This window comes from Python bivittatus, unplaced genomic scaffold, assembly GCF_059951505.1.
Source record: "Python bivittatus isolate LINGU-HERP-01145 unplaced genomic scaffold, Pbiv_v1 ctg000980_np1212, whole genome shotgun sequence".
In the NCBI taxonomy this organism is placed as follows: domain Eukaryota; kingdom Metazoa; phylum Chordata; class Lepidosauria; order Squamata; family Pythonidae; genus Python; species Python bivittatus.
In genome coordinates this window covers 13,539,834-13,552,178 of record NW_028277125.1, presented here as the reverse complement: position 1 = coordinate 13,552,178, position 12,345 = coordinate 13,539,834, and the positions used below count along the sequence as shown (strand labels likewise).

The 12,345-nt window shown below is 42.0% G+C and overlaps 1 protein-coding gene across 1 annotated transcript in view; it reads right to left on the bottom strand.

Moving 5' to 3' along the window:
* SPATA16 (spermatogenesis associated 16) overlaps positions 1 to 12,105 on the bottom strand; it is a 148,188-nt gene extending 136,083 nt beyond the window's left edge. The window contains exon 1 of the mRNA XM_088132139.1: positions 11,503 to 12,105. Coding sequence (XP_087988265.1) covers positions 11,503 to 12,105 — 603 coding nt within the window. The remainder of the gene's footprint in view (positions 1 to 11,502) is intronic.
* Positions 12,106 to 12,345: the final 240 nt, after the last annotated feature.

Genomic DNA, 12,345 nt, shown 5'->3' with positions numbered 1-12,345 from the left:
GTTGCTGAGGTTGAGAAACACTGATCTAGTCTCTAAGGTGTGAGGGAGCAACCTTGATTTGTCTCTGACGTGTTTTCCGCAGACACGTAGGGAAGGTCAGGTATATCTTCTCGAGGGATATTTATGTCCACTGGAAGGCATGCAGAGCTCTAGATTGGATATATGCAATTTTATGTTTTGCATATCAGAGTGTTCTGCAAAGAGTTAAATTAAAAACTTGAGTCTACAGTTTTAAAAATAAATAAATAGACTGACACTTATGTTTATTTCACAATCACCTCGGCAGAGCCCATAATGACCATCTGTGGGTTATGGAATTAATCCAGTTCATGCAGAGAGATCTCTATGGCCCTCTGGTGAATTAATCACACTTTATTTGAGGTCTTCATTTTGCATCCAAGAGGCAAACGCCGCACTTGATACGGTATGCATGGTGATACAGCTGGAGCTCTTTCTAGGCTTTAAAATAACATACCAGCCATTAACTTACTTCATTTGTTTGTTTAATGACCTGGAGGAGATTATTTTCAGGACAACAGAGTGTAAAATTTAATTCTGGAAGAGATTTATGGAAGGAGGAAACCTTTCTAGAATTTGTATGCCATCTTTATCAGTATAATTAATTGGCTGTCAAGAGATCTCCTGCCCCAGACATCTTGCTAACAGTTCCCACTCTTATGAGTAAGTGAACATAAGGTCTGTTTATTCAATGGGGCAGAATCCATTAACTGGCTTTGGACATATAGCTGTGGTAAACAAGGGCAAAGGCCCCATTTCTTCATTTCTCATATGAAAACATAAGAGGAAACTTGCTGATTCAGGCCAAAAGGCCATTTATTCTTTCTTTCTTTCTTTCTTTCTTTCTTTCTTTCTTTCTTTCTTTCTTTCTTTCTTTCTTTCTTTCTTTCTTTCTTTCTTTCTTTCTTTCTTTCTTTCTTTCTTTCAAATTTATATATGCCATCCATCTCACTATACAAGTGACACTAGGCGGCGTTACAAGTAAAAAACTATAAAATCTTAGAAAAAATATAACAGGTTAAAAACTACACAAGATTAAAATTAAAACTAAAAAGTTAAAACTACAGTGCAACTAAAAGGGTGGAGGGAGCATCCTCAGGTTACCAACCATCCCCAGTGCAGCAAATCCCTGTTGGGTCCCCAAGCAAGTTGGCAGAGTCAGGTCTTAAAGCCCTTTAGTCTAAAGTTCTGTGTCACGCAGTAGCCAACCAGAGTTAGGGCCAATTTAAACTATCTCAGTTGGAGGTAGCTCAGGAGTTCATGTTTGATGGACTCATTTGGTTCCTCAAGGTGCCTGAAAGATTTCCCAGTCACCTGGAGAGTAGTTTGGTTGGGAACCTTGTTAAACTCTGGAATGACATGTATTACCAAGGCCTGGCTGGGCATGAAGGGAGGGGTTGCCCTCCTGGAAATGTGCCTGCCTGGGTTACAGGTGTAGCATCAGTCAAGGCCTCAAGGCAGGGACAGAAGAGTGGCTATGGTTATCTGAGATATCTGAGGTCCTGCCCCACAGGTAACAGTATGAGATCCTCTATTGTCAAGTTAGGCTTTAGGGATCAGATGGGATTGTTGCTTTTGTACTAGTCTCCCTGCTGTGTAGTAACCTTTCTGCACAAGCTCCTTCATTCTGTGGCTGAACTGATGGTAGGGATCTGCAAGATTATGGTCTTATGGGACTTCATCCTCCTTCTTGATGGAGTTGGAGGTAGCTCAGGAGTTCATGGCCATCACAGCAGCCATGCATCTGACCCAGGTCATTGAGGACCAGATGCATAATGGTAGTTACACTTTGGACCTGGTCTTCCTGTTGGGGCAGTGGCGACGTGATCTGAGTTGGGGTAAATTATCATCACTCTTCTGACATGGTCAGACCACTTTCTAGTCACTTTGGAATGCTCTGGTGCTGAACCCCGTCTCCAACTTTCCCTTTTTAGGCAAGGCGGTTCAGAAGGTGGTTGCACTGCTGTGGCAGAGAACCTGGAGGAAGCAGATTACCTGGACCCCTTTCAGTCAGGTTTCCCATTTGGGGATGGGACTGAAATAGCATTGGTTACTGCATGCTTGTGGATGACCTTTAGCAGGAGTGGAATGGGGATAGTGAGTCTATCATTGCTCTTCTTGATCTCACAGCACCTTTCAATGCCATCCATCATGATATCCTTCTGGACTGGTTTTGGGGGTTAGGGGTGTGGGAGAACAGTTTTGCATTGGTTCTCTTCCTTCCTGCAGGGATGGTTTCAGTAGGTGTTGATGGGCGGCAGAAAGGACTTGTCTACAGCCCCTGCTTTACAGGTCCTGCAGATTTAGATGCTCTCCCCACTCCTGTATAGCATCTACATGAACCCGCTGGGTGAGGTCATCCGACAGCACAGGGTGAGGTATCATCAGCATACTAATGACACTCACTTATACATCTCTGCCCAAGGCCAATCACACAGTCCCATGGAGGTCTTGTCCTGGTGCCTGGAGGCTGTAGAGGTCTGTTGAGGAGGAATGGGCTTCCACTGAACTCTAGCAAGTTTGAGTGGCTGTGGGTTTTAGCCTGTTACCCTCCCTCCCCCCCCACTGCCCCAGGTCTAGTGATGTTCCATCTTTAATTCTGGAATGGGTTCCACTATTCCAGACAGAACTGTTAGGCAATTTGGGGGTCCTCCTCATGGCTCCTGTTTGGGGAGCAGGTGGTAACCATGGCCATGGAGACTTTTTCACTGCTTCATGTTGTGTACCAACTGTGCTGTTGCCCAGATTGGGAGGCACTGTGCATGGTCACTGATGCATTGGTCACTCCTGAATGGACTACTGCAGCACGCTCAATGGGTCTGCCATTGAAAAATATATGGAAGCTGCAATTGGCCAAACAATGCAGTGGCACAAACAATTATTTCTCAATAGAAGATAATTATTTCTCAGTTCACCCATGTTATACCTTTGCTCTGTGAGCTGCACAGGCTCCCAATAGGCTTCTGGGTGCAATTCAAGGTGCTGGTTGTTACCTATAAAGCCCTTAGTATAGGGCTAGGAACTTGAAGGACCGCCTGTCTCTGGTGGTCTCAACCTGCTGTATTAGGTCTGGCAGGAGAAGCATGCTTTCAGTGTTGTCAACTAACGAATGCCATTTTGTGGGACCCCGGAAGTGGGCCTTTCTGGGTTTGGTGCCTGGCCGCTGGAACACCTTACCACCTGAGACCAGATTGGACCCTTCCAGGAAGTTCTGAAGGTCTGGCTGTTTGCCCAGGCATGGGGGTCAGGAAGTTGGTGAAGCTCAGTGGTTTGATATTACTTTGTGTTCCTTTTTATTCTTGACTGCCATTTCTGTTTTTGAATTGTATGTTTTAATGGTTATTTATATTGTGGTTTTTATGTTGCTTTGGCTAGAGGGTCAGCTGAATAAATCTAAATCTGAAATACTCATGAAATGTGACGGGAGGGGACTCAGCAGTGAGTGTTTGCTGCAGGAGCTCACTTCCTGTGGGACAGCTCCAGATAGATACAAGATTGGTGCCCTTATCCTGACATTTAGAAAGCTTGTGAAAGCTTGGTTGTTCCAGACAGCATATGAGATAATAGCATGAGTGGTGAGTGCAGAATGCTGTTAGTATAAATATAAAATGTGATGATGGATAGGATATGCAGCTGTTTTACTATTATATTGCTATAGTGTGTTGAAGATAGGTTTTTATTCATTTAGTTTTAGTGACAGCGTTTGAAGGTACTGCTGCACGTTGCTTAGAGTTGTACAATTGCAGCAGCTTAAAAGCACTCAAAATAAGAAATACAATATATCTAGGAAACTCAGAAGGTTGATAGAGTAGCAAGTAGGTTGCGCATTGAGGTCAACCCCCCTGCCCAGTGCTGTATCCCTCTGTAATGTCTATCCAACTTCCACCTAACCACAACAACTCTAGATGTTGATGATCAGGTTGAACTGCTCTTTTATGGCCTATATATCGTGGAATCAGTTCAGAAAAGTCCTACTGTATCTCCTACAGACTTCCATTTCTCACTTGGCCAATCCTCTGTTCTGGCTGCCCTTCTCTGAACCTGCTCTAGATTTTCTGAATTGTCTTTAAAGAACAGAATCAGATGCTGTGCTTGAGTTGGGCTCTGGCCAATGCAGAATAGAGTGGAGTTATTTCTTCAGATATTAAAGGGAGCAGTTCCCAACCACTGATGCTTGCTACAGAGGACATGTAAAGTATGCAGCCTGTGCTTTTATATAAGTATGTATATATGTATTTATCACATTTATATAGCTGCCCATCTCACACAAAGTGATTCAGGAAGATGTACACAGTCATCAAGACAGGTAACCACCGATAACTGTATCCTCCACAATCACACCTGATGGCAGTGAATTCCATCATTTAACTATGATGTAGTTAAAGTACTATAAAGTACCTAAGTACTCTAAAATAGCACTTCTTTCTATTAGTCCTGAACCTAGCCAGATTTAGCTATAGTGATTTGAGACTGAAATTTAACATTTTGAAAGAGGGAGAAAAACCTCATTCTGACCACACTCTGACCTATCATGCCACTCTCTTACCTGTCTTTGCAGTAAGTTAGACACCTACCCAAATGTTGAGGCTTATCCTCATACCATTTTTTTTATATCACATCCCTTTTCTAGCAACATTCAAAACTGGGAAATTTTGTAACTTTTCTCTGTGCAAACACAACCACCGTTCCCCTCTCCCCCCCTCCCCCAAGAGCTAGTTTAATATTCTGATTAAGGAACTGGACCTAAAGTAGGAAGACCCAGATTCAGGTCCCCATTCAGCCACAAAGCTTGCACAATAGGGACTTGGGGCCAGCCACTCTCTCACCCCAACCCACTTCACGCAGCTGTTGTTTGGGTAATAAATTTAAGGAAAACATCATGTCAGCCATTTTGAACTCTTGGAGAGAAGGCCAGATAAAATTGCAAGTAGTAATCCAATACTCTAAAGGAAGAATTTCAACTAATTAATAACAGGTTGATAAATGATGATAATGTATTCCATTTATACCCTACCTTTCTACTCAGATCACTTTAAACTGCTTAACAGTAAAAAGTTCAAACACAACTTACAAAATATATAGGAAAATACAGGGTTTATAATGCTGACTTCAACAGCTAAAAATATCAGACACTAATGTTGTTCACTTTGCTAATTTATTCCTACCAGAAGCTAAATTGGATTTTATCAGAAAACTTGGGATCCCTACCCACCCCACTCCTTTGAGAAAGAGAGTTAAAAGATAATCAATATTTGACTACAGAGATTAAGCCTTTCAGAGTCATGTGAGTTCTGCAGGTGAGCTGGTCCAGCCTGCTTACTTCTAAGACTTTTCTCAGGGACCAGGTGTTGAGAAAATATTCCCTCTGGGGACAAATCACAGAAGCTAATTACCAGTTGGCCTTCAAACAAAGGCCGTGGTTAATAAACATGCACACACTCAAGAGGCCATTTTGGGTCCTCTGGGAAATCCTGCGTCACAAAAAAGGACAGAAAACAGCTTTGCAGCAGTTCTGAGCAAGGGAAGGCATTAAAAATTGCACTTTTTATTTAGAAAGGCACAACCACTCCCCAAGTTCTTTTTCCTTTATGTATCACTTGCAGAAGTCCTGCAGTGCTGATAATACCAACCTTTGCAAAAACAAGAAGTCCTGAAAAGCACTACATTGCTCCCCAAATGAAAACAGAGATGGCCCCACAAAGTGCAATGGGCCTTTGATTCATATGTGAAAATTTTCTTTGCCTCGGGACAATGTTTCTCAGTCTGGCCCTCTCCAGACTGATATGTGGACTTCAGTTCTTACCATATATGAAGAGAATCCAGGGAGTTGAAGTTCATGCCTCTTAAGGACACTAGGTTGAAGGAGGTTGGCAAAGAGGCATTGTGTACCTTTGGTAAGAGCCTGACTTCAGTCACACAGGCTAAGAAATTTGTCAATTTCAGTACCCAACACTTCAGGAGGACATCGCATTAGGGAAAGCTGCTTTAAGGTGATTCACAGACAGTAAGGTTTGCCAACATCTCTATTTCTTTGGGCCCTCCAAATGATCACTGTATTTATTCTGTGATTTACATTTTTAATTGGAATTGGAGAAAAAAATAGTTTCTTCTTCCCTTAATCAGGAATTGGACTTCTGTAACTTCTAGCCCTATCTAAGAGGATATAATGGAGCAGCCCCAAAGAAACACTTTTAAAAAGAAGAGGGAAGACAGCTATAAAAAGTGGTCTGATGTAGCTTGTGGCCTGCTGTACCACGTACTTAAAAGTTGTGATACCACTTTGGGAGGTGTAGCAGTCAGAAAAATCAGGTCATACAGCTGAAAGTGCCATGGTGGCGTACAAATTTAAAAATGAATGAATGAATGAATGAATGAATGAATGAATGAATGAATGAATGATCCCAGCAGCCTGGATATACTTTCAAGAATACTGGGGGAGGGGGGGGGGGATGAAGCCACAAGGATTTTTAAAATGATGCTTCCCTGTGGGATTAATTGTGAAATGTTAAAAAAGAGGAGGCTAAATGTTAGAAGTGGTTTGCTTGCATCCCACACACTGTAGCACACAGAATATAAAGCAACATTTTTGCCCACTAGAAAAAATAAAGTTTCCTTTGCATGGGGCAGAGACTGGTGGTCTTTATTCTGGAACCTGATATGACAAAATCGGGAACCTCTTATTCCTTCTGCTCCCTCAGCAACAATGGCATAGATATGGCCCACCCTTTCCCCTCATTTTGCTATCATTCGCAAGTAACTCGCATTACACTTTTTTTTTCTCACCAACACAGCTTTTTGCCAAGCTTGATTCCCCAGATATTCCTGGCCTGCTCTTCCATCTCATTGACTAGGACGGGGAGAATGGTTGTCCAACTATGTCTGAGAACCCAAGTTTAGAAAAGGTTGCTCTGTAGCCTAATTCTCCTTAATGCAGTCAGCCTTTGTCTGGACTGTACTATCTAAGACTGAGAATGAAAGTTTACATGACTGGATCCTCCCCCATACAAAATAAGAGTTTCCACACAGAAACCTAGGGGTGGAGGGAAAGCCTATTGCAACTTTTCCATTTACTTAATTATTGGTGGGAGAAACCCTCATTATATATGGTAGTAATTTCACGTGAGCCCCTTCTCTTTCATATATGAAGTGGTATAGACCAGACAGTTACTATCTCACTAACAAACAGGACTTCAGGTTACTAAGTTACGAGGAAGATGAAGACACACAGACGGTTGTCCTTCAGAAGCAGACATACAGTTCTCATTGTATCATCTAGTGCACTCTTGCCAAAAGTGATGCCTTCAGCTCCCTGCAGCTCCCCAAATTCTGTTGGCCATGGTAGCTAAGAATTCTGGAAGCTACAGTTCCAACACTTCTAGACAGCTTCAAGTTGGATAAAGCTGATTAAGTTCTATCCTACCTGACTCCAGAGGACATTTTGTCCTTCAGGATTTTAGCTGAGTCACCTAGTATAAGGTCTTGGTACTCTAATTCAACTCATTTTTTGGGTGATCACCTGCTCCTTGAATTGCCTCCCTTCATTTCCTTATTTTGCTGTTTACTGACTTCTTCATCCTTTGCTTAGCCATCCCTTGCTTTCCCAGAATGCCATCCTTCCTGTACTCTGTTCCTTCTACCAAAGTTCTTCCTAACTGTTCTCTGCACTTGCTTGTTCCGCAATAAAAAAAATAAACATGACATAGGACACTGGGAAATTTAAAATGGAAGTAGCTTCTTAGATCCAGCCATACTACCATCAGGGACCAAGGCAGATTTTAATACCAGTTGGCTCTGCTCAGATTATGGGCTTTGGCCCAAGGATGCCAGTTGCTTATGAATGATCTGAACTTTCCCTTAGTTCCATATTACAAGTATTGTTAGAGCAGAATATAAGAGGTGCTGTGAGTTGTTCAGCTTTGCTGCACAGCAACTTTAATCAGCCCATCCTCAGTGATGAAAGAGCTCCATGCCTTCATTGAATCTACACATGAGCAAACAGTTTATCATATCTTGTTCCCAGCACTGGTAATCCAATTTCTGATGTTTTTCATTATGCGTAAATGTGTCTTTCTGTGTTTATATATTTACAGATAGAGACCGAATGGGAAGAGAATTGATAAAGATGTTTAAACAATGGCTGTTTTGTTTGTGTGTGATTCTGTCAGTTTTTATAGCAACATTATGGAAACAGGACAGGGAAACTAAAATCCGATTAAGCCTAAACCCTGGCCCATTATGTGATTATTATAAGCCTCAGCACAGTAGGAGTTATGTTGTTATGATAGAAGGGATTTCCAGTATAATTAGATCAAATTGGGAGCACTGGAGAAATCAGGACAAAACATTACAATGGCTTTCCTGTAAATACCAATAGCGCCAGCTTCCAGTTAATGCTTATCTGATCAGTGTCAATTATCCATTTTAGAGGGTCCTTTAAGCAAAGCTTGCCATTTCTCCCTCCCCCATCAAGGTGGGAAGCCCTGGGTTCCTTGGCCAGTGTAATATACACAACTCAGAAACTTGGAAGAGATTAAAAAATGATCTTGTATTGTATTGGCTACCAGTGAATTTCTGGGTGGGGTGTTTCCCCACTTCCACCCAGTCAGGAAGCATGAGAGTTTAGAAACCTTTTATAAGATAGTGAAGTATTTTGAAGCTTTTGACTGGTCTTGCCCAGGAGGCCAAATTAAAGTTGGGGGGCTGTAATGAATTGCTGCCTCCCAATATTGCACTCACATGCATTCATACATGCACATCCCTTGTGCATACACTCATTATGCAAACACCATTTTATACAAAACAATGTAATTTTTTAAAAGATAAAAAACCCCTCTGTATAAGATACATGCATCCCAACTCTTCCTGCCTGTATTTAAAACCACAGCGTACCAAGAACAGCAAGAAATATATTATGATGATAACAATCATAGGGTTTAGCATCAGGGGAACATTTTTGGTTATTGTTTCTGTCCAACCAGGACAATCCTTATTAAGTTGTGATATTGTATCTTCTACTAGTCACCGTATGCTGTAGCATAACCTCAGCCAGTTATACCAGCCATAACTTCAATGGCTTGGTCAATTGGTAATTCTGGTAATTCTTTAAACCTTAAATAGCCCAGGAGTTAACCGACTCTACATAGCTATTCAAGCCTTAAGGTCTGCAAAGGCACATATATTCAGTGTCTTCTCCTGTGTACCTGCTAGGCTGTTTAACACAGTTCTTCAGGATTGTATCTGGCTGCCATTCTCTCAGCTTTTAGAAGATCACCCAAGATGTTTCTAATGGTTAGCCCCATGTTTATGTTAGTTTAAAATTATGCTTTAAGAGTTTATTTTGTAGTCTGTATTTTAATTAATGTTAATCTTCTGGGATACTTGGCTGGGGAGACAGGCAGGATATAAATCAAATAAAGAAATAGTAATCATGAAAAAACTGGAGTATGCCTGGCTGAAGAAGGGGGGGTGTAGTATTTAGTATTCTGAGCTTGAATAAAGGAGACATTTATTCAAATTGTCATCCAGCCACAAAACTTTCTGGATGACTATGCACTAGTCTGGACATTTCAGTCTAACCTACTCCATAGAGCCGTTGCAAGTTTGCAGGAAACGGACTTAGGTGTGCCACCTTGAATTCCTTTGACTATTTTTTTAAAAAAATCTTTGTTATTGGAGGATTCTACTGAAATCACAGTTAGCTGCCTCCTAAACTTTCTAATTTGCGAGATTTTGAAAGAGGATCAAATTCAACTTTACCCACTGCCAGAATGCATTCATTCTATGCATTAAGGCTGGACCACTGGATACATGTCTTGGACTGTGCAGGGCAGAGGGTTCACAGTATTGAAAACATAGATGCTAATATCATAATGTCCTTATATAAATCAATGGTGTGACTGCATCTGGAATATTGTGTGCTGTGTTGGTTTGTGCACCTCAAAAAGGATAGAGCAGAGCAAGAGAGGTTTCAGAGGAGGGCAACTAAGATGATCAAGAGGCTGGAGCAGCTTCCCTATGAGGAAGGATTGTGACATTTGAGGCTTTTTAGTCTAGAAAGGAGGAGAATGAGAGGGGACATTATTGGGGTATACCAAGTTATGCATGGAGTGGATAAACTGGACAAGGAGAAGCTATTTTCCCCTTCCCAAAATACTAGAACCAGAGTTCACTTAAAGGAATCGGATCCTGGAAGAATCAGGACAGACAAAAGGAAATATTTTTTATGCAACGCATAATTAAACTTTGGAATTTCTTGCCATGAGATGTGGTGCTGCCTACTTACTTGTCTGGCTTGGAAAGAAAGAAAGAAAGAAAGAAAGAAAGAAAGAAAGAAAGAAAGAAAGAAAGAAAGAAAGAAAGAAAGAAAGAGTGAGGGAGGGAGGGAGGGAGGGAGGGAGGAAGGAAAAGAAAAAAGAAAAAAGAAAAAAGAAAAGAAAAGAAAAGAAAAGAAAAGAAAAGAAAAGAAAAGAAAAGTTGGACCAATTCATGGAAGTCACGGGATCAACAGTCCTGATGGCCGTGTCTCTGCCTCTGAAGGCCATCTGCTAGGAGACTAGTGGGCTTCCTTGTCCAGTTGGTTGGCCTCTGTGAGAACAGACTGCTGGACTAGATGGGCCAAGAGTCTGATCCAACAGGCACTGCTTATGTTCTTCAATTCTAAAAAATCAGCTTAGAAAAGTAGCATAGATTCTTTCCTGCTCTTTTCTGAAGCTTTTAATCATTTCTCTATAGGCCTTCCTGAAAAAGACAGACGAGAAGAGAAGCTACCAACAAGCTACTGTAAAAGAAAAGGACACCGTGTGGGAGAGTCAGATTGACAGCTACAGTTTCCTGAGCAGGAAAGTCAACAACCACAAGTTTTCTAGCCCCAGTCTTGACAAGTGCAAAGCGAGGTGTCTGTATAGTCCTGGGAAAAGGGAAATACCAGTGGCTATAAGAAGGGGCTGCAGACTCATGTTAATAGAAGGCAATCAGTGGATTGGGTGGCTTTATTCTAGTAATTCATAAAAATACTTATAACCGTGCTGGGTCTAATGTCTGGATAACTTGTGCTCACTTCAAGCCAGGGAGCCTTAACACTGTTTATGTGCATGTGTTTGTACAATACAGGAGCATCTGCAGGTTGGTATCGAAATTGTCAAGATGGCAGACAGAATGTCATGATGCAGATTCCATCCCTGCACACACAAAAGGCATGGGGCATGCACCTCCCCCACCCCATGGGTCTTCTTGGGTGGTTTAGAGAGAGAAAGTATATGAGAAAAAAAGGAACACCCAGAAGGACTGAAATGTAGCAAGCTGAAAGAAGGCCCTCATTCTCTTAAACTCCAAAAGGGCAGATCCATAATTCTAAGGTCACCTAATTGTGCGCATAAGGATTCTGGTAAAGTCTCACAAGGGCAGCCAAGCTTGTGTCCTTGCTCATATTGGATATCTCCCCTCCCCCTTTCCTGAGCTTGATTTCCTTTAAGGTCTCCTACCTACCTCAAGAGCTGTTCTGAACTGCCCAGCTGCCATGGCATATTTCTTCTGTCTGTAGCAAGTGCTTGCATCTTTCAAGGATACCTGAAGCCACTTGTCCATCTGTGGCAGAAGACTCATGTTAGCTGTTCCTTGGCTATCTGTGCTTCCAGCCTCTGGGCACTTGGGTTGTGTGCAGCTGGAACTCTGAGATTCCAGGAACTCATAAGAAACGTTCTCTTCATCAGTGTAGATCAACTTCATTTCTACCTCTACAAGGCTCTTCAAGGGGATATGGGACAGCAACATTGTGGCAACTGGGTTCTCTGGTTCCAGCAGGCGCAGCTCTTTTCTCACCACTGGCTTCTCATCACTCTCTGTCTTACGTTTAAGGCCCAGTCTCTCTAAATCATTACATTGCTTTTCCTTGGCACTGCTGTTCCCTGTTTTTAGTTTCTCCATTACATTTTCTGCCATCTCTCCGCCCAAAGGGATTTTCACCTCTTGCAAGGCTTCTAGAGTATCATTCTGATGGTGGGCTGCTATTCTCAACTGCTGAACAACATACTCTTTTCGGCATGCTTCCTTCGTGATGTTCTCAAAGTGTGCGCTGTTTGCTGACTCCATGACTCACAATCCACACACGCAAATCCTGAGTAGGGAAAAGGAGGTGCAGAGATTTACCATTTGGAGTTCAGCAAACAAAACAGTGCGGAGGAAACATATTGTTCAATTTGCCCACAGATTTCAAAGGCAGCCAATCAGCCATAACAAAAAGCAGAAAAAGTTGCTTTGATTTCAGAATCATACAGTCTTTTGTATATCAGCAAATAAGTATAATGTCTCCAAAGCTTTATAAAATGTATC